Source organism: Enhydra lutris, unplaced genomic scaffold (genome assembly GCF_002288905.1).
Source record: "Enhydra lutris kenyoni isolate GAN:26980312 unplaced genomic scaffold, ASM228890v2 scaffoldscaffold40, whole genome shotgun sequence".
NCBI lineage: Eukaryota > Metazoa > Chordata > Mammalia > Carnivora > Mustelidae > Enhydra > Enhydra lutris.
Window position 1 is genome coordinate 12,456,781 of NW_019154124.1, and position 27,138 is coordinate 12,483,918.

Here is a 27,138-nt window from a genome sequence, read left to right on the forward strand (position 1 = left end):
TTGGCTGCCGCCCATCACAAGAGATGCTTGAATTTGAGTCCAGACAAATAAGCTGCCTGCTAGAATAAAAACCAACTCTCTTTAAAAGATAATCAAGTCCGCAGTCTTGAAAACATATGATCTATGATGTCTGGTACACAATAAAAATTACTAGACATGCAAAGAAATAAGAAAATGTGATCTATAGTCAAGAGGGAAAAGCAATCAATGAAAACTTACCTAAGTTGACCCAGATGTTAAAAGTAGCACAAAGGGATTTTAAAGCAGCTGTTAAAAATATGTTTGTGGGCTTAAAGAAAAATAGTCACCATGAATAAAAATATGGGGAAATGCTCATTAAAGAAATGAAATAGAAACAAAATGAGTTTTAGAATTGAAAAGTATATTATCCTATTTGACCATTACTGGGGTGGGCTTAAGAACATAATGGAGATGTCAAAAGAAAGGATTAATAAACTTGAAAATAATGGACAGAATTTACCCAACTGGAAAGCAGAGAAAATAAATGGATAGAAATTATCCAACTGAAAAGCAGAGAAAACAGATTGAATAAAAATGAATAAACTCTCAGTTATTTGTGGCACATTGCCCCCCCGCCCCACGGGCATGTACACACACCCATCTCTGATAGAGAGAAGAGCATGAAACAGTATTATCTGAAATAGTAATGGCCTAAAATTTGTCAAATTTGGTACAAAACATAAGCTTTTTATCTAAAAATCTCAATATTTCAAGAAATATAAATATTAATCTCCCACCACCACCACCACCACCACTACCACACACACACGCACAAACAGGCACACTATGGAAAAACTACAGAAAACCAAAAATGAAGAGGAAATCTTGAAAGATAAAGTGATTCCACACAGGGTAATATCAATATGAAAGAAACCTGAATATATGTCAGAAAGTGATTAGAAGACAATCAAGTATTTTTGAAAAGCTGAAAGGGAAAAAAAAAAAAAAGACAAACCTTGTGAACCCAAAATTCTATATCCAGGGACAATACCCCTCAGAAGTAATGAAAACTGAGAGGATCTGCTGCCAATAGGTCGGCACCACAAAATGTATATATTCTGGCTTCGCATATAGGTATACATGTCAGTCTGTACACCTTGTATACATGTAAATGTTCTCACCTTGCACAGGGCTGACTTGCTTTATACGTCTCTTTTTAAAGTTTCTTTACGTTTACGTTCCTTCCATTAGTTCAGCTGTATTGTGTCTTTAAAATAATTCAGTGAGTACACTTGATGTGTTTGTGTACGCTCCTTAGCTTTAATCTACAAGTAGAGGTGGTTAATTAACTTTGAAAATATGCTAATCAAAAATCCTGCCTATAAGGACTCTTAAGAATTGAAGTACCTCAATCAGGGGCCCTCTCAAGAGGCAGTGAAACGAAGCCTTTCAGATGCTGCTAATTATATGCACACCTGAGTGTTAACTAGTGTAAGGGATATCAGACATAATTTTTCACCAGTGAAATGAATGTTATTCTTTATATATGGCGGCTGAAAATATTTTAGGGTTACTGCTATCCTTTCATAAATAGATTATAAGAATCAAGAGCTGAAAAAAAAAGAATCAAAAGACTGTAGCTGTTTCACTACAGAATATCTAGATGCCTGTTTCATTTTCTTTTCAATATTTTATTTATTTCTTTCAGAGTGCAAGAGAGAGTGCATGATGGGGCGGGGGAGGGAGGTCAGAGGGAGAAGCAGACTCCATGCAGAGCCTGGAGCCCGATGTGGTGCTCCATCTCCTAGGATCCTAAGATGAAGACCTGAGCTGAAGGCAGATGCTTAACTGACTGAGCCACCCAGGCGCCCCGAGATGTCTGTTTTATCTTTATGCCATCTTCATGTAGGATTCTGCCTTCTGACCTAAAGAAAGGTAGCATAGAGTACTTTTTAATTGATCGTCAAGCCTGTTTGTTAGTCAATGTTATTTGTATAACAGAATTCAGTTGAGATTTGCTTTCTTTCTTTCCTCTTCTTTTCTGTCTTCTCTTTTCTTTTTTTGAGATTTGTTTTCTTTATACTAACCACCTAGTAGTGGGGTGTGGGGCATACAGCTCTCACCTACTAATATTTTGTTTCAGGCAGTTTGTAACCTACCCCATCCCCCAACTCAAACTCCACCTCCTTCATTTCACCTGTCTAAAAAAAGAAAAATTACAAAATCAACAAGTCTTTGCCTATCCTTTGTAAAATACTATATGTACTAGTATTGTTTATAGAAATTTACTTTTATATATATTTATATGTACATTCTAATTTGGTGGTTACATTAATAAAATTTATGTAAGAACACAACAGAGAACACATTTTGATATGAAGAAATATTTTAAAGGGCACAATTAAGTGAATGAAGCTGTTCAGGGAATGAGTTCATAAAAAATTAATTGATTCACAGGTAATATAGCTGACAAGGAATTTAAAGGTCTGGAGAGGGGCGACTGGGTGGCTCAGTGGGTTAAGCCTCTGTCTTTGGCTCAGGTCATGATCCCAGGGTCCTGGGATCGAACCCCACATCGGGCTCTCTGCTCGGCGGAGAGGCTGCTTCTCCCTCTCTCTCTGCCTGCCTCTCTGCCTACTTGTGATTTCCCTCTCTGTGTGTCAAATAAATAAATAAAATATTAAAAAAAAAATAAAGGTCTGGAGAGATCATTTACCTGACTTAGGAAAAACTTAATCAGTGTATCACAAATGCATTTCTCTTTCACCAAAGAAAATGCCATAGCCTTTCTTTAAAAAAAAAAAAAAAGTTATTTTAAGCATGAATTTTATTGATATGAATGAAATTATCTTACTTCCAAATGGTATCCAACCCTGATGAAGGCACAAAGTGGGTCAAAAGCTCCAGTACCACAGGTCAGAAGGTGTGTCCTATTGTAGTGATGCAAAACCCGAACATAATTTGCGCATTCACTCTAAAGCAGAAAAACAGAAAGAAGAAATTGGTTAAGGTTAAAAAAAGGAAAAAAAAAGTTCAGCCCATTTTTGATTTCTGTTTTTCCTAACCCCACAAATCTCATGTTCAACTCTCTCTTGGCTGGGGCTGTAAGAAACAGTGGAAGAACTGACTGGCGTGACCAAAACACATATTAGCTTCACCACATGAATTATATCTATAATGGGATTATATCATTTTTCAGGTATTCTAGCACATAACTGAGGAGTTAAAACAGTACTGTTCAGAAATTTATTCAATCACAAAGATTTACATGGCAATATATATGTTCCACTAAGTAATTTATTCCTGATACTGTTATGTTTTCTGAGGGTTTTGAAGGGGCGGGGGGTGGGAGGTTGGGAGAATCAGGTGGTGGGTATTAGAGAGGGCACGGATTGCATGGAGCACTGGGTGTGGTGCAAAAAACAATGAATACTGTTACACTGAAAAGAAATAAAAAATTTTTTAAAAAATAAATAAAGTACATATAAAGAAATGAACCACATAAAGTCAGAAAACCATTAATTAGAGAAAGTTTGACTACCCTTAAAGAAACATATGCAGGCTTTAAGGCATTACAAAGTTCTGATGTTTGGGAAAATAAGTCGTATCTTTAAACTCATAAATTTATGCAAAGCACTTTCATAGAGAATTTTCAATAAATACACAGAAAGCTAACCAAGAGAAATAACATTTTACACTTACACTTACATCTTACACCTTTACTATAAGACTACAGTGCAGAAATCAGCTAACTTTTTTTTATGAAGGACCAGGGAGCAATATATTTAGTTTGAATGGCCAACTGGTCTCTGTTTCAACAACTTACCTTTGTAAATATGGCATGAAAGCAGTCATAGACAATCCAAAAGTGAATGTGTGCAGCTGGTTTCTAATAAAACTTTATTTACAAAAATAGATGGCAGACTGCATTTGGCCGAGGAGCTCTAGTTTGCCTACATCGGGATTCAACTAAAAGTTTTGTGAGAAAAGAATATTTATTTTATACTTCTTCATATTCCCTGGTTACTTAAATGTAGTACCAAATACATATTATATGCTTAACAAATCTTATTACCTAAATCACCACATGAGTTTTATGATCAATATGCTGAATGAATGACTAGGAGGAGGAACTCCCAAGAAAGAAAAGAACCAGAGACAATGGATATGGACATAAGGAAGATGTCAGAAATAGACTTCAGGGTAACAGTTATAAAGACAATAGCTATGCCGGAGAAAACCATTAATGGCAACAAAGATTCTCTAAGGGCAGAAATGAGAGCTAATCAGGCCTAACCTAAAAATGCTATATATGAGATGCAATTTAAGCTAGATACTCTAACAGCTAGGGTAAACAAGGCAGAAGAACCAATTAGTGATCTAGAAGACAAACTTACAGAAAGGAAGAAACAGGAAGAGGCCTAGAACAAACACCTTAAAGGCCTTGAAAACAGAATTAGATAAATAAACAATGCCATGAAATGTTCCAATGTCAGAATTATTGGGATTCCTGAGGGGGTGGAGAGAGAATAGATTTGATCAAATCCTAGCTGACAACTTCTCTAATCTGGGGAATGAAACAAGCATCCATGTCCCACATGCAGAAAGAACAACCCCAAGATCAAGGAGAGGAGACCGACAACCAGGCATGTAACAGTGACATTTGTGAATCTTAAACCAGGGAAACCATCTTAAGGGCAGCTGGGGGAAGAGATTCCTTACATACAGAGGGAGGAACACCAGCATAATGTCAGACCTGTCCACAGAGAACTGGCAAGCCAGAAAGGGCCGGCAAGACATATTCAGGGTACTAAATGAGAAGAACATATGGCCAAGAATACTTTATCTGGCAAAGCTGTCATTTAGAATGGGTGGAAAGATAAAGAGCTTCTAAGACCAGCAAAAATTGAAAGAAAATGTGACCACTAAGCCAGCCCTGTGAGAAATATTAAGGGGGTGTCCTATAAAAGGAGAAAGACCTCAAGAGTGATATAGAACAGAAATTTATAGAGACAATATATAGAAACAAGGACCTCAGAGGCAACATGATGACAATAAAATCCTATCTTTCAATAATCACTCTCAATGTGAATGGCCTAAATGCTTCCATAAAATGGTACAGGGTTGCAGACGGATAAAAAGACAGTACCCATCTATATGTCTAAAGGATACTCATTTTGAATCTAAAGATACATCCAGACTAAAAGTGAAGGGATGGAGAACCATCTTCCATGTCAATGGACCACAAAAGAAAGCTGGGGTAGCAATCTCACATCAAAAAAATTAGATTTTAAGCTAAAGACTATAGTCAGAGATACAGAAGGACACTCTATCATTCTTAAAGGGTCTATCCCACAAGAAGGTCTAATACTTTAATTGTAGGGGACCTTAACACTCTACTCTCAGCAATAGACAGATCATCTAAGCATGAAGTCAACAAAAAAACAAGAGCTTTGAATGACACACTGGACCAGATGGACCTCATAGATATATACAGAACATTCCACCATAAAACAACAGAATACTCATTCTTCTCAAAGTGCACATGGAACTTTCTCCAGAACAGATCACATAGTGGGTCATAAATCAGGTCTCAACCAATACTAAAAGACTGAGATTATTCCCTGCATATTCTCAGAACACAGTTTTGAAACTGGAATTCAATCACAAGAAGAAGTTTGGAAGAAATTCAAACACTTGGACGCTAAAGACCATCCTGCTCAAGAATGTTTGGGTCAATCAGGAAATCAAAGAAGAACTTAAACAATTCACAGAAACCAATGGAATGAAAACACATTGGTCCAAAACCCATGGGATACAGCAAAGGTGGTCCTAAGGGGGAAATACTAGCCATCCAAGCGTCACTCAAAAAAAAAAAAAAAAAAATCCATGGAAAAATCCTGAATATACAAACTATCTCTGTACCTTAAAGAACTGGAGAATCAAGAACAAATTAAGTCTAACCCATGCATAAGTAGGAAGTAATTAAAGTTAGAGCAGAGATCAGTGAATTAGAAACCAGAAATACCGTAGAACACATCAATGAAACTAGAAGCTGATTCTTTGAAGAATTAATAAGATTGATAACCACAGGCCAGACTTATCCAAAAGAAAAAAATAAAGGACCCAAGTTAATAGAATTATGAATGAAAGGCAAAAGATCAGGACTAACACCAAGGAAATAGAAAAAGTAATCAAAAATTATTATCAACAGCTATATGTCAATAAGTTAAGCAACTAGAAGAAATGGATGCATTCCTGGAAACCTTTTAAACTTCCAAGACTGAAACAGGAAGAAAACTGACAACTTGAATAGGCCAATAACCAGTAACGAGATTGAAGCAGTGACCAAAACCTTCCCAAAAAATAAGAGTCCAGGACTTGATGGATTCCCTAGGGAATTCTACCAAACATTCAAAGAAGAAGTAATACCTATTTTCCTGAAGCTGTTTCCAAAAAATAGAAAGAGAAGGAAAATTTCTAGACTCTATGTGGCCACCATTACCTTGGTCCCCAAATCAGGCAAAGACCCCATCAAAACAGAGAATTTCAGACCAATATTCCTGATGAATACAGATGCAAAAATTCTCAACAAGATCCTAGCTAACAGGATCCAACAGTACATTAAAAGAATTATCTACCACAGCCAGGTGGGATTTATCTCTGGGACACAAGGGTGGTTCAATATTCACAAATCAATCAATGTGATAGAACAAATTAATAAGAGAAGAGAGAAGAACCACATGGTCCTCTCAATTTTTGCAGAAAAAGCATGTGGCAAAATACAGCATCCTTTCCTGATTAAAACTCTTCAGAGTATAGCAATAGAGGGAACATTCCTCAATCCCATGAAATCCATCTATGAAAAACCCATAGTGGATATCATTCTCAATGGGGAAAAGCTAAGAGCCTTTCCCTTAAGATCAGGAACACGACAAGGATGCCCACTCTCACCATTATAGTTCAACATAGTACTAGAAGTCCTAGCAAAAGCAATCAGACTACAAAAAGAAATAAAATGTACTCAAATTGGCAAAGAAGTCATCAAACTCTCTCTCTTTGCAGATGACATGATACTTTATGTGGAAAACCGAAAAGACTCCACCCCCAAATTACTAGAACTCATACAGCAACTCAGTAATATGGTTACTGAGGATACAAAACCAATGCACAGAAATCACTTTCTTTCTTTTTTTTTAAATTTTTTTTTCTTTAAGACTTTATCTGTGTATTTGACAGACAGAGATCACAAGTAGGCAGAGAGGCAGGCAGAGAGAGAGGAAGAAGCAGGCTCTGTTGAGCAGAGAGCCCGATGTGGGGCTTGATCCCAGGACCCTGGGATCATGACCTGAGCTGAAGGCAGAGGCCTTAACCCACTGAGCCACCCAGGTGCCCCATCACTTGCTTTCTTATACACTAACAATGAAACTGTAGAAAGAGAAATTAGAGAATTGATTCCATTTACCATAGCACCAAAAACCATAAGATACCTTGGAATAAACCTAACCAAAGAGGTAAAGGACCTATACTCTAGGAACTTCGGAACACTCGTGAAAGAAATTGAAGCAGACACAAAAAGATGGAAAAACATTCCATGCTCATGGATTGGAAGAAGAAACATTATTAAAATGCTTATGCTGCCCAGATCAATCTGTATTTTCAATGCCATCCCAATCAAAATACCACTGGCATTTTTTCAAAGTGCTGGAACAAACAATCCTGAAATTTGTATGGAACCAGAAAAGACCCCGAATCACCAAGGAAATGTTGGAAAAGAAAAACAAAGCTGGAGGCATCATATTGCCTGATTTCAAGCTGTATTACAAAGCTGTGATCACCAAGGCAGCATGGTACTGGCACAAAAACAGACACAGAGATCAATGGAACAGAATAGAGAGCCCAGATATGGACACTCAACTCTATGATCAAATAATTTTTGACAAAGCAGGAGAAAATATCCAATGGAAAAAAAGACAGTCTCTTCCATAAATGGTGCTGGGAAAATTGGACAGCTATAGACAGATGAATGAAACTTGAACATTCTCTTACACCATACACAAAGATAAACTCAAAATGGATGGAAGACCTCAATGTGAGACAGGAATCCATCAAAATCCTAGAGTAGAACATAGGCAGTAACCTCTTCAACATTGGCCACAGCAACTTCTTTCAAGACACATCTCCAAAGGCAAGGGAAACAAAAACGAAAATAAACTTTTGGAACTTCATCAAGATAAAAAGCTTCGGCACAGCAAAGGAAACAATCAACAAAACAAAGACGCAACCATGCAATGAGAGAAAATATTTGCGGGCTGACATCCAGGATCTATAAAGAACTTCTCAAACTCAACACCCAAAAAACAAATAATCAAGTAAAAAAATGGGCAGAAGACAGGAACAGACACTTCTCCAAAGAAGACATACAAATGGCTAATAGACACATGAAAAAATGTTCATTATTAGCCATCAGGGTAAGTCAAATCAAAACCACACTGAGATACCACCTTACACCAGTTAGAATGGCCAAAATTGACAAGGTGAGAAACAACAAATGTTGGAAAGCCTGCAGAGAAAGGGGAACCCTATTACACTGTTGGTGGGAATGCAAGTTGGTGCAGCCACTTTGGAAAACAGTGTGGAGGTTCTTCAAAAAATTAAAATTGAGCCACCCTATGACCCAGCAATTGCACAACTGGGTATTTACCCCAATGATACAGATGTAGTAAAAAGAAGGGCCACATGCACCCCAATGTTCATAGCAGCAATGGCCACAATAGCCAAACTGTGGAAAGAGCCAAGATGCCCTTCAACAGACAAATAGATAAAGAAGATGTGGTCCATATACAATGGAATATTACTCAGCCATCAGAAAGGATGAATACCCAACTTTTGTATCAACATTGACAGGACTGGAAGAGATTATGCTGAGTGAAATAAGTCAAGCAGAGAAAGTAAATTATCATATCGTTTCACTTACTTGTGGAATGTAAGGAATAGCATAGAGGACAGTAGGAAAAGGAAGGGAAAATTAAGTGAGGGGAGTCAGAGGGAAAGATGAACCATGAGAGACTCTGGACTCTGAGAAACAAACTGAGGGTTTTAGAGGGGAGAGTGGGGGCATGGGTTAGCCCAGTGATGGGTATTAAGGAGGGCCCAGATTGCATGGAGCACTGGGTGTTACACACAGACAATGAATCATGGAACACTACATCAAAAACTAATGATGTACCGTATGGCGACTAACATAACATAATAAAAAAATATATGATGAATGAAAAAAGTTTACAACTGCTCAAATCAACGTGTCTAAATTAATTCTAGCAAACATCTTCCTGGTAAATTAGGTACTGCTGTTTCATGTTAAATAAATTACAAAATACTAAACTCTTTAAATGCTAAATATTACTCTGATATCAACAATGCAGTAGCCAGTAAATGTAACATTTCATAAGGACAGATTATGACTTTTAAAATATCTCATAGCACCGTATTGGGTGCAAAAGCCACCAGAACCATCTTACCAGAAGTGATCAGATTAGAAAATTCCCTTGTTCAGAATGAGCAACATACTACTGACCTGATTATCCAGAGCACATGGATATATTTTCCTCAATTTCCCACTCATACATCATTCTATTTTGAAGGTGACCCCCTATCATTGGGAAAATGTGACCATTCATTCAGTCAGGGGAAAAAACAGTCTATTTTCCTATGAACATAAGCACTTGCTTTTTATGTCATGAAACAGTCACACCTAGGATGAGCGAATTAGACTACATTTTGGCTCTATTGGACTTAGGCTGACATAGCCTAAGAGTGTGTTCAATTAGTCAGCATCATGCTGTGGGCTAAGGCAGCAAGAAGGTCTTGACTCGCTCCTTGGCTGGGACCCAGTTGCCATAGACTCAGGACTTGGTATGACGTGTGTTAGTCTTTCACATGATATTTTTTTCTCACCAAAAAAAGAAAAAGAAAGAATGAGTTAACTTTCAAAAGGGGATGTGCACATGCCTTCCTCCAAAGATGTGTCTTTTGTCATCAGGCACCGACTCCTAGCACATTTAAAGTCCCTTCGTGCATGTTTTAGCGGCCTTGGCCCGGGTCAGAGCTGCTGCTTTGGTACAACCTTACGTGCTTGGGGAAGTTATGGACAAACTGAAGATGGATCCTTCCAGAAGGAAAGACCCTAAGCACGTTGTGGGATAGGTAAAGCCTTTGGCTTCTCCTTTCTTTCTGCTTTTTCTCCTTTTGTTTCTTCATTTGGTTCTAATTTGCCCATCAAAGAAAAATGAAATCTCACAAAGAATCCACTTAGCTTTCCCTTGAATTAAAAATTTACCTGAAATTATTTTTCCCAACTATGTAGGAAGTAAGTATTACTATAAGAAATTCATAAATCTGAGTTCATAAGTATGTAATAAAACCAAAACCAAGATCTAGAGACACCTCAGCTTCCTTTACTCTAAGCTCACATCGTAATCAACTCATAAATAATGATCTCTATACAATGTATATGTCTGTACTAATATGTGTATGTATTTTTTTTTCTTCCTGAATGAATTGCATATATGCCTTTTAGGAGCAAATAAGAGGTTAGGGAGTCAGTCCCTTGTGACTAACCAGGGACAGAACTGATGATGTGTTTAATTTACAATGGGTAATACTCACCGCATCTTTTCCTTTCATTATGCATTCTTCTATTTTTAGTGCCGTACTAGGCCAGTGTATCTGAAATAAAAGATTATGTACTATTATGCAAATGCAAAAATAAACCACAATGAAAAACCATTTCATTTTTGCTGTGTTCCCAATATGTTTTCATTTCATTCCATTTCCTGAGATGACAAGTCAAGACTTTATCTTTTTTATAATCAATATTTGCCTAATAAAGACACTTATATTTGAGCTTTTATTTCATGCTAAAACATAGTGGTTTAACGAAGGCTTTCTAAAGGCTCCCTCAAGACTCAGCCCTTCAGAGGCCACGCATGCCTCAGGCAGCCCTGCTCTGTGCTTGACCTGCTCTGACCTCCACCATCAAGTCTTTCCCCTGAATCTGACCATCTGCTCCTCCAACTCAGGCACCTCCCTGAGTTCCCTTTGCATTTTTACCACTTAGCCCAGAATGTGGTGTGTGGGGACTTGGTAATGAAAGCTAAGTGAGGGATTAAAGGATGTAGGACTCCTGTATCTTGGAGGGACACCCAGACTGCCTCCAGATCGCCACCACATCAAACATGGTCCATCTCTGTACATGTCCCTCCGACATCAGTAAAAGAGCATCACTGGCATGTACAAGGAATGGAGTGAGGTTCGTATATATAACCCAGGAGGAGAATTACTGGGTCTTAGGAAAAGCATATATTTAATCTGTTAACACAGTGCCAGAGTGCTCTCCAGAATGGTCTCCTGTTCATATTTCAGCAGCAATATCCCCGTATCTTCATGGACACTTGCATTGTTAGCTTTCTAATTTTTGTTCTAAGCACCTCAGATTCAATACTCAATTAAACTCTTACCACAACTTTATCAAAGATATAGTATTATCCAGGGAGCTCCTTTTAAAAACAAAACAAAACAAAAGTACATTTCTCTGTCCAGCCCCACAATGCCGTACATCTATGGATGGGAACCAAGGAATGGGATCCATGTGAGTAAGTGTAGCTAGTGGTAAGTTGCCCCAAGACCTTAAGCCTTCCTATTAATAGTTTATCTCCACATCTGGTGGATCAATCCCCCGCTCCCACCAGGCTGAAAAAGCTCAACTGGACCCCTTTCTTGTGTCTCCCTCAGATTTCTGGAGCGCAACATCTCATGCTATTGTGTCATCTTCATGGTTCCTGCTGGTTACCCAAATTACCAGCATCCTGATGACAGATTCTGTTTGGAGGGATACTGGCTCTGACCAGAATACCCTGTAACTTTTTCAGCATTGCTTTCAAATACTTTCACCTTAGATCCATATGGACTGGGGTACAGAACTCCTAAGATGTCCTCTCTTCCTCTCCTACCTCCTTGTAAGAACTTCGAGCCAGGCTACCTCAATATTTCTTTGGTTCTTTTCTTTTTTAGGTGATCATCTTCTGTTCTCAAGTTAACATTTTGGTGAAGGAGTAGGAACTTACCAGCAGAGTAGCCTGGGCCTCTCAAGAGATTAATATTTCTACAAATAAACTTTTCCTCCAAGAGCTCCCAGGGGAAGGGTTTAGGTATAGCTTCCTACTACCCAGGGTCAGTGTTTACTGTCATTAGACTATTGTTTAGGGCTGTGTCAGTGACCAGACCCTCTTCCTATCTATGGCAATCTGTCCCCTTAAGGCCCCTATTATCTCTCCCTGACTTCTTCCCTCCTCCCCCCACCACCATCCCCTTCTGTGCTCTGCTAGCCTGAGAAACCATTCTGGGTATCAAATTTAATATTAGATATTGTTGATAAGGAAGTATTTTTTTTTACTTAGTGAACACGCTCTTTAATTACTTTTTTTAGTGGTCAACATTTACAAATGAGAAATTCTGCATAAAAATCAAGATTTTTGGTTTTTCTAAATGGGCCAGGCACTCTCCTCACTCTCCTCTCTGATCTGCTTCAGACTTTTCTTTTACCTGACTGACCTCTGTAGTCATTTTAGTTTTTGAAAACTGATATATTTATGTTTGAATCCCAAATATGGTCACGATTTAATCTTTTTGTTTTTTTTAAGTTGCGCCCCATAAAATAACATGTTAGGTATTTATATATTAGAAGTGAAAGAGGCTTATCACTTAACCCACACATTACGGAGCCAAATCCAGTCCCTGATACATGAATAGTATTGGAAATTTATAAAAGTGATGTCAAAGGCATTTTATTATAATGATTTTTACATAGTTACACATATTATCATAGGAGTAAGCACTCTATGGTTTCAATTACAGGTATAAAATAATACTTTGATATTCTTATCAGTGTAATGGACCCCCCAAATTTCTTACTAACAATATTCAACATCAGGTGTTCACAGTGCAGTATATAAACTTAAAAAAAAAAATCATGTGTTTTCATTTATGTTGCAACACAGGAAAAAGACAAAGGAAAAATCTAAAAATGTAAAAGAAAAGCAATTAAAAAGGCAAAAGCACACACATAAAATCCTAGAATCAATGTTCATGATGGCAGCAGTGAACCCAGCAGTGGGTCAGATGTGATTTAGGAAAGACATCACGTATCACATCAGCATCAAGTTCAGATGCAACCCTGCATCAGCTTCAGCACAGTCACCGATACCACTAAAGGGTAAGCATCCTAGAAGTGAGGCTGTAGAATTAATAAACTTTACTGACCCATTACTTTGGAAAACATTTTGCAAATGGGGTGAGATATTTTTCAGATGATTTCTAAGGCCCATTTTCACTTGAGATTCAATTTGGTTTTGGAATTACGATTTTACTGTGGATGCATAAATTATTCAAAAGGATATGCTAGAATATGTGCATATGTAGACACGTGTCTATGGGCTGTATATATATATGGATATAGTATATATTATATATACTGCGTACTATATATACACAAGTAAATATAAATATAAATTTATTTTAGAATCATCTATTACTGGAAAGATTTTCATGACTCATTCATTCAGTTACCAGCATCAATAAATCAGAGAATACCTCATTTGTAATTTTGAATCTTACTTTATATTCTTATACAATTTGGGAAATACAGGGCTCTTCCTTTTGAAATATTAGCATCCCTTCTTATTCATTTTTCATTATGTAAAATGATGACTTCTTTAAACTGCATTTTCACAATTTCCAAGTAAAACTCAACCAATTCTTTAGAAAAATAGACCAAGTTGAGCTTTTCAACTTTGAAATAGTATCCAGACCAGCAAAACTAACTCAGCATACTACAGAATCTTCTATTCCCCTAAATGATTGCTTCATAACCATTATTTCTAGGACTGTTTGAATACATTGTTTAGGGGGCAATTCTCTACAGAATTTCTACACGTCTTCTGACAGCTTCTGTTCCCCATTATTTTTTCAAACAGGCTTGAAGGTAGAGATAGAACTTCCCTCCAGGGAAAACGAAGACTGGTTTCCTGACTGGGATAATAAAGTGAATGTTTCCCTCTAGACAAAGGCTGAATAGGTTTGCTTTAACGCCCTTAGGAGATTTCCTATTTCCTAAGCTTGAGGTTTATCAGGCATAACACACACTCACTGTGTGTGCAGCATCTACGTGGGATGCCATGTGCCACCCCCTGTGGCACTTACAGGGGCAAAGCAATTGCTGCAAACATGATGGCCATGCTACATGCTAAGCTGTGGCTAATACAGTACTTTGTCTCTGACCCAGGAATCTCATCTCTCTGGCAGAATCTTGGAAATGGTATTATGCTAACTTCCTCTCTTACAAGTGAGGTAGAAATCTCAGACCCTTTACAATTTAAGATAATATATTTTGTGATAGTGAATACGAAAAATGGCTTTCTGAAGGACTGTCAGAATCTGTATTGTTTTTAGCAGCAAATGTAATAACGTCCATTGCTCTTAGAAAGAAAAAGTCATTTTGCAGGCACATCTTACAAAGTGTTTCACTAAAAAACCCTTTCCTGGTATTTTCTTAATATTTCTTCCTGCTTTGATCCCCTATATTGCTCTTCTTACTTTCTTCTACTTAGGATTATATTATGATTTATGTACTTAACTTTAGCTCTCATATTAATCTGTAAGTTACAGAGAGGAAGGCAATGTCTTATTTCTGTATCCCCAGCAGTGCACAATCCTAACGGGGCACACCTTCAATGTGGTTACTGCTTAGTCAACGTCTATTGATTGACTTATATCAATCAATATACCATTATCACATTCTTTGTAAAATCCATCAGCAGTAAAATGTGAGAGATAAGCTTCACTGACATGAGAGGTTGCTGTAAACAGTGGCAAAGGAATGAGACAAGTAACAATTTTCAGTTTAACCAGGGAGGAAATTCTGTATGAATTAACAAAAATCTCAGCTTTGAAAGACTGGTGGGATTTCTGAAGACAGAGAAGGGTCTTAACCAGATCACTTTGAGAGGATGGGAGAAATGCAGAAGATTAAATTATGAACACTTAGTACTCTAGAGCCCAATCGCCAGTTCTCCAAAGAACAATGTCATTATAGATTTACTCAAGTTTTTTTGTTGTTTTTGGTTGATTTTCTAGCAACCCTTACAGGCCTAGGATGGCATTCAAATGTTCATTCGAGTGAAAAAAGATGAGAGAGCAAGACCTTGTGAAAATGGGGTTATTTTAAAATCATGTACAAGTATTCTGCCAAGACAGCAAAGGAAATTATTTTCTTCATTTGTTGTGGAAGTCATGATGTATTTTGGTTCTGCTCCAGAGTTTATCATCAACAAAACCCCATCAAACTAAGCTATTTGTTCTGCACACAACATTTTTTTAAAGGCAGTTAAACAACAGGGTGTACACTATTTCCAAATTTTCTGTTTCAAAAAGGTATAAAAAGCAAAAGGTTAAATACACATCATTTCATCACAATCCTCCTATAATACAATTTAATTGTTCCAATTCACATTTACAGGCAATTTACTATTCTTGAATATCTCAAAGGAGAAATATAAAATAAAAATTAAATTACAAAGCTATTTTTTTTTCTGGACTCCCTAGTGAGTCTCATAATTATGCTACAGTTGAAGATTTAACAACTTACTATTAAAAGATATTATGACACTGAGATTTAGAGAGGCAAAAACAAATCCACAAAGAAGGAATAATTTAACTAAAATAAATTTCCACTTATAAATAAATAATCAGTCCAGTAAATCTCTCTTCATGGAATATATTTCACTACCTTAGACGCTATTATAATTTCATCTAATATATTCTCTAATTCTATTATTCTAATAAAAATGTTTATTTATATTTTAGTTTTTCCTTCTACGTTTTACATCTACGCATAGTACCCATGTCCATCAATGTATATTTAAACAATTTGTCCTATCATGAAAAAAATATATTTTGAGTATAACACACTAAGAGTCCTAATGGTTTATAAATGGTCATCTTTAACCTGACATATAATCATTTTTAGTGTTTATGCTTTTATACTTAATTATAATGACTGTCATTATTTAAGTAGTTTATATGCCAGAATTATAATCTTTTGAACTATAAACAAGATTTGTATTTGAAATGTTTATATGCCAAAGCATTTGAACTAGGACAATATTATTACTACAAAAACATTATTGGCCTGATGCATGCCCTTTTTAATGGATGAAATTTACTCAATTGCTAACACTAATGTAAACTACCATCTGCTATTTATATGCAAATTATATTTTAATGCTTTTTTCTACTCAGTAAAAATATTAAATTCTAAAATGTAAGAATTTCTTTTCTTTTTGATGCAATAAAGTTGAATTAATGGGAAAAACAGAAATACTTTTAAAAGCAAGTATCTAAAAGAGTGGTATGTATAGATATCCTAATTAACTAGTGTAATGCTAGCCTAAAAGAATAATGGTAGGAATAATTTTAGAAAAAAGCCTGAAATTTGGGGTGCCTGGGTGGCTCAGTGGGTTAAGCCTCTGCCTTCAGCTCAGGTCATGATCTCAGGGTCCTGGGATCGAGTTCCGCATCGGGCTCTCTGCTTGGCAGGGAGACTTCCTCCTCTCTCTGCCTGCCTCTCTACCTACTTGTGATCTCTCTCCGTCAAATAAAAAAAAAGCCTAAAATTTATAAACTTAGAGAAAACTATCGATGATTATTAAATTCAAGTTTATTACTAATATGGGATAGCCTATAACGTCTGATTAGGTTTTGGGACTTAAATAAACATACCTACTTTTGATTTCTTTGGGAAATGGAAAAAGAGAAAAGAATATTTTATCCTTCAAACTACTATTGTTATCTACCTTCCAGAGAAAATTTTTGACTTGTTTTTCAGGAAATTTCAGTAATCCTCACATAAGCTCTGATGGCAAGGCACTATAAAGACTGAACACCGCCACGCTAATTTCTTACCATGGCTGAATACCATGGTTGAGAGTCAGTGTGGCTCTCAATCTTTGCCCTAAGTTAACAAGTGGGGAATAGTTCCATCTTATACTAATCAGTAGTTTTTCTCCATTCCTGTCACCAACAACTAACCATTCCACTAGTACTTCATCATTACTAAGGTAAAACGCGGTCATGCTAACAGTGTTAGAACCAAGGGAAAAGAAACACCACTGAACGAAAGGCAGGGCTAACGGCAGAGTGAAGACCAGCTGGGAGACGTGGGGTTCTCACCAAAGCAGTCATCTGCTTCTCAGTTTTAAGACACAGTGGAAAGAGCATAGGCTCCCCAGACAGACAGACCCGGTTTTCAATTCTCCCTACTATTTTATGGCTTCGAGCTCCAGTTCCCTAAACGTACTACTGCTAAAGTAATCATGCTAACTGTAATTCTAGTTATGTTATGCACATATTCAGAATCTCCCACCAGCTCATGCATTGCCTCGATTAAGTTTCATCAGCACGTCAGTCAATATTCTTCACAATCTGGTCCCAACTATACTTCCATCCTTAATTCTCACTCTGTACCCTGTTCCCACCACTCACATCCCACCCTCCCCCCAATCTCCGCCCCTTACGTAGCTGTTTCGGATATTAATTAGTCAATATTTTAAACTGCTCTAAAATTTCTGTTCTCTCCTCTACTCACTCTTTTCCCACCACCAATTTGTACAAATTGAAATTCTAAGTATCATTAAATGTCCAATTCAAATTTAATCTCCTCCAGGAACCCCCACCCACTAGCTTTTGTATACTTTCTTAGTATTTTAGACATTTATGACAGTTTTATTTAAATTGTGCTGTATATGGCAAATGTGTATGCATCTTCTCCACTATATTACACATATTTTAGGGTACAGACTGTTTTGTTCATGTCTTCATTCTTCATATCTCCATGTAGGTATCCAAAATGTAGTTCAACAGCCCTCAAAATATGTCGGACTCTTCTACCTTACTTAGATATGGCAGTGCATGACAATTGTGTGCTGATTCAATGTCTAGTTCAGACAGTAATCATGGTAGCAAACAGGTAGATGGCACTTACTATGATCTACAGACCGTTCTAGTCATCTAATAACTCAATGAATCCTCTCATAAAAGCTGTGAGGTAAGTACTATGGTCACCTCTCCCTCACAGGTAAGACAACTGAGAAATAGGGATGTGGAGTAAGTTGCCCAAGATCACTCATAAGAGGCAGACCGGAAATGGGAGTCCATGCAGTATGGCAACGTATCCTGTGTTCTTTGTATTTACATTCTGTTCTTTGTAAAAAGTGTTAGAGTATCTATGAATTAAGACAGTTAAAATGAAGTAAAAAGTAAAATTAGTATGTTTGCTGTTTTTATTAAGTTTCAAAAAAATTAACTGTGGTCAGCTGAACCTCATTTTAGAAATAAAACATTGATCTGGACAAAAAAGGGCACCCTTTCGACCAATAAAGAAACACAAATATACTGTATCTAACAATTCCTTAGTGGTAACCTTAAATGAATGAGATAAATGCAAATAAGGAAATAAATTTTTCTCATGAAATATAAAAAATAGTACAAAAATGTTTTCAATAATTCTTAGATGCTATATGAAAAAATTTACCTTATGTAATATCAAAGGGATTTTTATTTTTGATTATACTAGTTTTAGTTTACTAATGAATATTATTATTCATCATTTTGAAAGCATATACATTATTAAAATATTTTAAAGTTACATGAAAAGTTTTTTTTAACCCTGTTTTAAAAGACTGGATTACTAAATAATTGTGTAAATACCGAGTTGTTTTTAAATGCTAAGAAAATACCAGCACTTTTTGTGCTTTTTTTCCCCCTTCTTGAGCATAATTGTGATATATCTAACATATTCAGTTTTCTATGAGTTAACTCTAAAAAAACTTAACTCATTCATTTTCCATGATTCTATTTAAATCCTCTTAGACTTAAGTCCAATTAAACTACACCAGTGATTAAAGTTCAAAAAACTATGCATCACATAAAAATAAAATTTAATTCTGCTGAGTATAAAGCTGCTAACCCGAGAACTTAATAATAACATAATAAACTATCATTATCTCTTCTGGCTACATCTTGACTTTACAAGAAGTATAAATGCATTAGGGTGGAAGGTGTGAGGGGAAACATACATTCCTTTTCAAATTATCTAGATTGGAAGTGCTTCCTCAATACAAAGCTGTATTTTTTTTTTTTAAGATTTTATTTATTTATTTATTTGACAGAGAGAGGCACAGCAAGGGAGGGAATGCAAGCAGGAGGAGTAAGGGAAGGAGAAGCAGGCTCGATCCCAGGACTCTGGGATGACCTGAGCTGAAGGTTGATGCTTAATGACTGAGCCACCCAGGCCTAAAACTGTAATGTTAGAATTAAGTAATAAGTAAAAGAAAATTTAATGAGGAATGTTTTTAACAGATGAAAAACAAAAGCCAATTTAAACACAAGTAGCTCTGAATTTCCATGGTTAGAGCCCTATCCCAATTTAGAAACGATGGGATTTTATCACACAACTACTTACTGAAAGTGAGATACAGATCCAGGCTGTACCTATAGGAATTCAAGTGAAAAATGTCTGCCAGGATGCTTTGTCCTTCCCTGTCCACATTTTTTACTCATACGAATGTCCTGATCTTGTCATATTATGATCAGAAAATTGCAAGATGTTTTAAGATTTTTCATTCAAATAATGGTTTCCTCTAACTTAATCCAAGTTTTTCTTTTTTTAACACCAAGGGCTTTAAAGATAAAAAGGAAAAAAAATTTTTTTTTAATTTCTCAGAAAGTTCCAGGTGAAATCAGAGTTTAATCATGAAATCTCACATTATCTGTGGATTTTAGAGATCTTTGAAGACAGCAATTTGTAGAAGCTACTCTCTTGTGGCAGGTGTGAATTTCTCATAAAATAAAATAAAAACACAAGATAAAACAAATAGAACTATAATTGAAATTTTCACAGTGAATAGGATTTAACACCTGGATTGGCTTTTCTGAGTGTGAGTCAAAATACAGACTGAATGAAGCAGAATTTCAGTGCAAAAGACTATTATTACATCATTTGGGAAACTCTATGAACTAAGTAATTCATAAAGCAAATATACCTGAGTCTGTTAAATGGTAAGTTCTTATCTATTTCAAAATTGCAGGCTTACCTATGTGTACTCATAAAAGTTCTGGTTATTATACATAAAACAATTATTTATTTGGCATCACATATAGGACCAAGATTTCCTAAGGCTTAGAGGGACACATAATGCTTCAATATTTCACAGTCTTGAATGCACATTACAATCACCTGGGGGTTGGTTTAAAAACTGCACTTCAGTCTGGGGTGGGGGACATCATGGCCCAGATATTATTTACCTTATAAATAATGTTATTAGTGTGCAGCCAAAGTAAAAACTATCCCCACACTAAAACAGGATCCTACCTTGTTTGCCAGTGGGGAAGTGGGTAGGTGGTTGGTGGGGGTAAGGGTGCGGACAGAAGGCAGACAAAATTAACCTAAAAGAAATTAGAGAATAATTCGTTTCAAAGTGTTTCTGGCAGTAAGTACAAGGGCAAATGCAAAAGAGCAGAGGATGAAGAGAACATATATATTGGATGAAGTTAGGATTCACAATAGACACAGTTACATTCTTTTAGTATCTATATTCTTTGAGTGCCTACAACTGCAAGCATGAATATAACACGTATCTGTTATAAAGGAGCAATCGTATACAGTAGACTGGCAAGTAAACAGCCAATTTCAATATAATATGAGAATCAAAATAAGAACAAAGATTAAGAAAGGGGTGGGAGAAACTTCTCCAAATCTAGTTTAGAAGAGAAAGGAGGTAACTTAAAAAAAAAAAAAAGTGGGTATGTTAGAGGGAAGGAGAGTGTGTATCAATAAGGAGATATTAAAGAGCAAACAGAGGTACTCAACATCACTAATCATCATCATACCACAACGAGATATCATCTCACAACTGTTAAAATGGCTATTATAAAAAAATTTTTAAAAAGTGTTGGTGAAGATGTGTAGAAAAGGAAACTCTTCTACAGTGCTGGTGGAAATGTGAACTGGCATAGCTTCTATGGAAAATGGCATGGAAGTTCCTCAAAAAAATTAAAACTAAAGTGACCATAGGATCCAGCAATTCTACTTCTAGTTGTATATTCAAAGGAAATCAAGAGTCTGTCAATGGATGAATGGATAAAGAAGATGTGGTGTACATGTATACAGTGGGATATTATTCAGTCATGAGATGAAAGGAAGTCCTGTCATTTGCATCAAGGATGGACCCCGAGAGCATTATGCTAAGTGAAATAAGTCAGACAGAGAAAGACAAATACTGTATGATATCACTTATATGTAGACTCTAAAAAAGTCAGGTTCATAGAAGCAGAGAGTAGAACAGTGGTTGCCAGAAAGGGGGGGTTGGAGGGATAGAGATAGAAGATGGTAATCAAGGAGTACAAACTCCCAGTTATAACATAGTAAGTTCTGGGGACCTAAGGTACAGCATGATGATGATGATTAATACTAATTTAGTATTATATACTAAAAGTTAAGTTGTTAAGATAGTAAATCTTAAATGTTCTTACTACAAAAAAGAAACTGTAACCACATGACATGATGGATATGGTAGCTACCACGATGGTGGCAATCATTTTGCAATATATAAGTTTACCAAATCAACATGTTATACCCCTTAAACTTACACAATGTTATGTGTCGTTATTTCCCAAGAAAGCTGGAAAAAGTGACAACAGAAGTGATCTGCTAGGAATGTGCTGGTGTGGCAACTGGAGATGAGACTAAAAAGGTAAATGAGAGTAGAAAACAAGGATCTATAACTTTGCAAAAATGAGAGCTTTCCATTTATTTTCACTCAAATTTTTTAGAATGTTTTATAAGACGAAGATTATGGAGCAAGAGCTGTTAACTATGGCATGAAAAAAGAATTCAGAAATCTACCAGCTTTGATTGAAAAAATTACATCATTATTTATTTGCATTATCTCCAACTAAAATTAGCACCTCTATAATATAAATGCAAGAAATAAATCAAAGTATTAATACCCGTAGCTTAATAATGAAGAGAAATACCTGATATTTTATTTAATTCTTTTAAAGATTTCTTTTAGAGAGAAAGAGAGATCATGTGTGCATGCATGGGAGGAGGGGCAGAGAGAGAATCTCAGGCAGACTCCCCTTTGAGCATGGAGCCCCTTGCAGGGCTCAGTCTAATGACCCCAAGATCATGACCTGAACTGAAGCCAAGAGTTGGATGCTTAATCAACTAAGCTACCCAGGAGCCCCAAGAAATATCTTTATTAAGATATCTTTAAAATATCTTTATTTTAAAGATATTATTTTAGATATTATATTATATATATTTTTAGATATTATATTATTTAAATATATTATTTTAAAGATATTCCTAAAATATCTTTATTAAAATATCTTATATTACTTGAGAGTTGTTACAGGTATCTCAAAACATTATTAACATTCATCATTACTTTGAAATTATAGTACTGAAAAGAGCAGTTGCTAGGTCTTATTTAATACACTAATTAAGAAGATACATGTTTTTATACTATGAATTATATTATTCTTGTAGTGTGATAGGTTTATCTCCAAATATTTATAATTTGGTGACTGTTTTCAATATTTTGTTTAGTAATCCTACAAAATGATTTAATACATTTGAGGGTCCAAAGACTTCACCTGACTGCCAAATAGATCCATGACACACAAAATTTTTTAAGACCTCCTATACAAAACTGTATTTGTTGCTGATTTTATAGAAAGAGAGGAAATGATATAGAAAAGATAAAACATAACCAATCCTTAAAAAAAGTCAACAGGGTGGGATACAGAGCAGGGATAGCAGGAATGGCAGTGCATGAAAGGAGAAAGCACACCCCCACCTGTAATAAGGAGGGAGGGAGAAAAGTCACACAGAAGTAGCAGCACTGGTGATAGGAGAGGGAGGATCCACCTGTTTAATGGTTTCTATTTCCTACTAAAGTTAAAAATTACGATTAGTCAACTTCCTGAGGAGATTATCAGGGCTAATCCATTGTGACACATTCCTACATTGTGACTGCAGGCCCCATGGGAAGCATGGACACTCCCGGCCCCAATAGCTCAACAGCTAATAGCTGGACTCATTCCCTCACCCCCATAAAGCTCTGTGCAGGTCCCAGTCTGACTCTGCCCTTCTGAACCATCAAATACTTCCATTAAATCATCTCAAACGCCTGCTCTGGCTTGAGCAAAATCCACCGAAACTCCCACTTTTTTTTTTTTTTTCCAGTGTTCCTTGACCTTCCTGTTTTCACTGAAACCACCATGTGCCCTGAATCTTTTGTTTCTCTACCAGCCATCTCTAATGGTGGTGGCTTTTTTTAATCTAAACTCACATGTTAAGAAAGGTATTTTAAGTGATCCTTCTTGCCCGCTCCTAATTAATTTTCACCCTAAATTCATCTACCCCATAAGAATTTAAAACAAAATAGTAAACATAAAACCCCTGCTGCTCTGAAGCTCATGTGATCACAACCATACCACCTGCTCTCCCTCCCCGTAGTCATCCGCCATCATCCTTTGTCACGTGCTCTTTATTAATGGAAAGATTTTTTTCACCTAGATTACTGTCTTTCTCTTCAGAAGGATGAATCATCAGCTATTACCCTAGCTAATGGATGCCCCATCCTCTGATCTTTCGATGATCTTCCCTTGAAATCAATCTCAGCCACACACTGTGATGCTGCTTCTGTAGCCCTCACAGTCCACTATGCAAGCCACTAGCCACAACCGGCTACTGAACCTTGAAATAACCAGCTCTATTTTTCTCCATAGCAATTATCACTATCTGCTATTATTGTATGGTATTTTTTTAAGTCAGTATTTTCTAATCTTTTACAATGTATATGTCCTGCTTCTGAAATAACTATTGGGTTATGAAAATTACAAGCCAATAAATAAAATTAAAAATAAATAAAAATGCTATTATAGTTGCCAAGACCATGAGGTATTGGTGGGGATAAACAGATGAATCAAGGGAAGACTGCTGAAAAATATGTGGATCAAAGAGACCAGTGGAAGAAGGTTTGGAGGGTGTGTGGATCCCAGGAACTCAAACACTATTGGAGGGAGTGGAACTTTGTATAACTACTTTCTACTTTGGAGAAGTATTAGGCATTATTTTGTATAAGTGAACATCAACAGCAATTAACCTGTAACCAGACATATCCAGAATATATGCCCTACAGGCATTCCTTCAGGAATGCATATTAGGAGATATCACTATAGTAATCACGGAAACATGAATAAGGCAAAATCCTGGGTACCATCCAATTGTCCTTTGATAGGTAAGGGGTAAACTGTGCTAGAGTCACACAATGGAATATATTACATACCAGTCAAAGTGACTAATAAGAGCTTATACATAGCTTCCAACGTGTGCGAAGCATACTTCTTCATCCCTTACTTACGTTAACTTATTTTTGTCCTCAGAAAAGATTAACATTTCCCCCCTTTTACAAACGAGGAAACAGGTGTAAAGGGGCTAAGGAATTTGCCAAGTGTTATAAAAGAGAGTCAGGATTGGAATCTAGAAATCTAATTTGTGGTCCTAATTCACTATTCTATTGCTACAACAAAGGAACAGTAACTATAAGAAAGATGACTGACTCTAAGAAATAATACTGAATAAAATGAAACAACAACAAAAATAATCCCAGAAGATTGCAATATACTATTGTCTATCAGTTTTATATAGCTCAAAACAAGTAGTCCTAAATAATATAGTATACAGGAAAACATTTGTTATAATAACTTTTAAAATAAAAACAAAAAACGGACATAAAATACAGGGTAGTAATCACTTGTATGCAGCAGGAGGCATGAGGAGGGAAAGATGGGGAGGTAAAGGTAGATGCGCCTATAGTGGGATTGGTGATATTCTCATTCTTGAGTTGGATGAGTGCGGGGTTCACTGGTGTTGGTTTCATTATTATGCTTTCTAATATGTTTACATTATTTATATTCTTTTATGTATTGAATATTACATTTCAAAAGTTATTAAAAGCTAAGAGATAAATATAGTGGGCTTTGGCTACACTCAGGTACCTGATCTCAGGGGAAAAGGAGGGAGTTGGGATCACATGGATACATATTTAAGGGGAGATTTTTCTATGGTGGGGTCTGGATCTTGCTCATAGAATGATGGGCTGGACTTAATGGTTTGACCTCAGCAATTCTGCCTCCCAAGGGGTATCTGGTAATGTCCATAGACTTTTAGATTGTCATGCCTGGGGGGATGTGTTCTGCTGACATCTATTACATAGAACCCAGGGACAGCTAAACAGTCTACCATGCACAGGACACCTCCCTCCCCAACTCACACCTATTCATAATGTTAATAGAACTCATGATGAGAAACCCGGAGATAGATAAAGCAAAGCAGGAGAGATTAAAAATGCAATAACAGGTTACAAAAAAAATAGAGGGAACAAGGTTCAGAAAAGATCAGAGGAAAGCCTGGCCCAGAGGCAGACACATTGCATCTTCAGAGCCTGGAAAACACCAAGGCATGTTCATTCTCAAGTTCATTCCTTTAAACAAAAGGTGCATCAGGCAGACCTAGCTTTAATCCTGCTGCTACTGAAAGCAAACACAAAATTTCTATTTGAACTTTCACTACTAATCACTTTGTGGAACCAAGAAGGAAAAGTACAAAACCATAAATGCAGGTGAGGTGAAGTTACCTCAGAACTTTACCTCAGTGAGGTGAAGTTACCTCAGGGCTCCTTGCTGGAATCTGACTCTTTTGTGACCCAGGGAAGGACCTTAGCAATTTTGAGATTTATGTCTGAATAAGGATATTTCCTGAAGGGGTCACTAAATTGTATATACTTCAGGCTCCACAAAATGAGGATTTACCCTTGAATGCAGCAAAGTTACTGAATTTAATAATTTGTGTAGCTACCTTCCTTGATATTCTTGAGATATGGCACCCTTAAACTTCAGAGGTCACATACTATTCTATTTAGCTCCCTAAGATGCAGTTCATGAAACCCTACCAATCTCCTTGTCGCTTACAGAGTCTTCCCAGGTCATTTCCCCAGTCTTTTCAGCATTACAGGCCTAAGGACACCATTAGGGCAAAACAACTAAGGAGAATAAGTAGGTGATTCAATTTCCTTTCCTCTAAAAGGGGAATCACATTAATGTGGGAAGCTGATACCTCTTGGTCTCAGCTCCATGTCAGAAACAACAGCTGAGGAAAATCATTAGGAGATTTTGTGTACAGAAGAATCATTGAGAAAGCTTGCTATAAATGTGGATTCCAGGGACAAACTCCATAAGGGTTACATGATCCTGACCCAAGGATAACAATTTAAAAACCACTTCCGAAACACAAAGATTCTTAATCTTAAGGATGTCCCATCCCTTGAAGGATCTTTCCATATTCACATACTTAAAATTTTTATAGAGATTGTATTAGTTTATTATAGCTGTAGTATAACAAAATACCATGGACTGGGTGGCACAAATAACAGAAATTTGTTTTATCGTAGCTCTGAAGGCTGGAAGCCCAAGATTAAGGTGTTGGCAAGATTGGCTCCTTCTGAGGCCTCTCCTTGGCTTATAGATGGCTATCTTCTCACTGTGACTCACACTGTATTTCCTTTGTAAGCACACAGCCCTGATGTTTCTTTGTGCGACCAAATTTCCTCCTTTTATAAGGACACCTATCAGACTGGGTTAGGGCCCAACCTAATGGCCTCATTTTAACTTTATCTCTTTAAAAGTCTTATTTCCAAATATGGTCATATTTGAGGTACTTGGGGTTAGAGTTCAAACATATGAATTTTGGGGACATTCAGTCCATAACAGAGGTTGTTCTATGAATCCAATACTTAGGATCCCTAGCTTAGATATTCCTTCACAGAAAATCGGAGAACGCAGATGATGTAACGGAGAGAACAAGACGAGAGCCATATGGTGAATATCACAGTTAGTGGGGGAAAGACTATCCGAGCAGAGAGAGGAAAAATCACTGAATTTGACTGGAAGGAGGAGGTCATAGATGGTCTTATAGATGGGTATACATAGGTGTGA

General features: G+C 36.6%; 1 protein-coding gene across 1 annotated transcript in view; it reads right to left on the reverse strand.

Moving 5' to 3' along the window:
* LOC111155296 (semaphorin 3E) overlaps positions 1-27,138 on the reverse strand; it is a 249,544-nt gene that overhangs the window by 81,333 nt on the left and 141,073 nt on the right. The window contains exons 3-4 of the mRNA XM_022515436.1: positions 10,630-10,689; positions 2,816-2,935 (exon numbers count right to left, since the gene is read on the reverse strand). Coding sequence (XP_022371144.1) covers positions 2,816-2,935; positions 10,630-10,689 — 180 coding nt within the window. The remainder of the gene's footprint in view (positions 1-2,815; positions 2,936-10,629; positions 10,690-27,138) is intronic.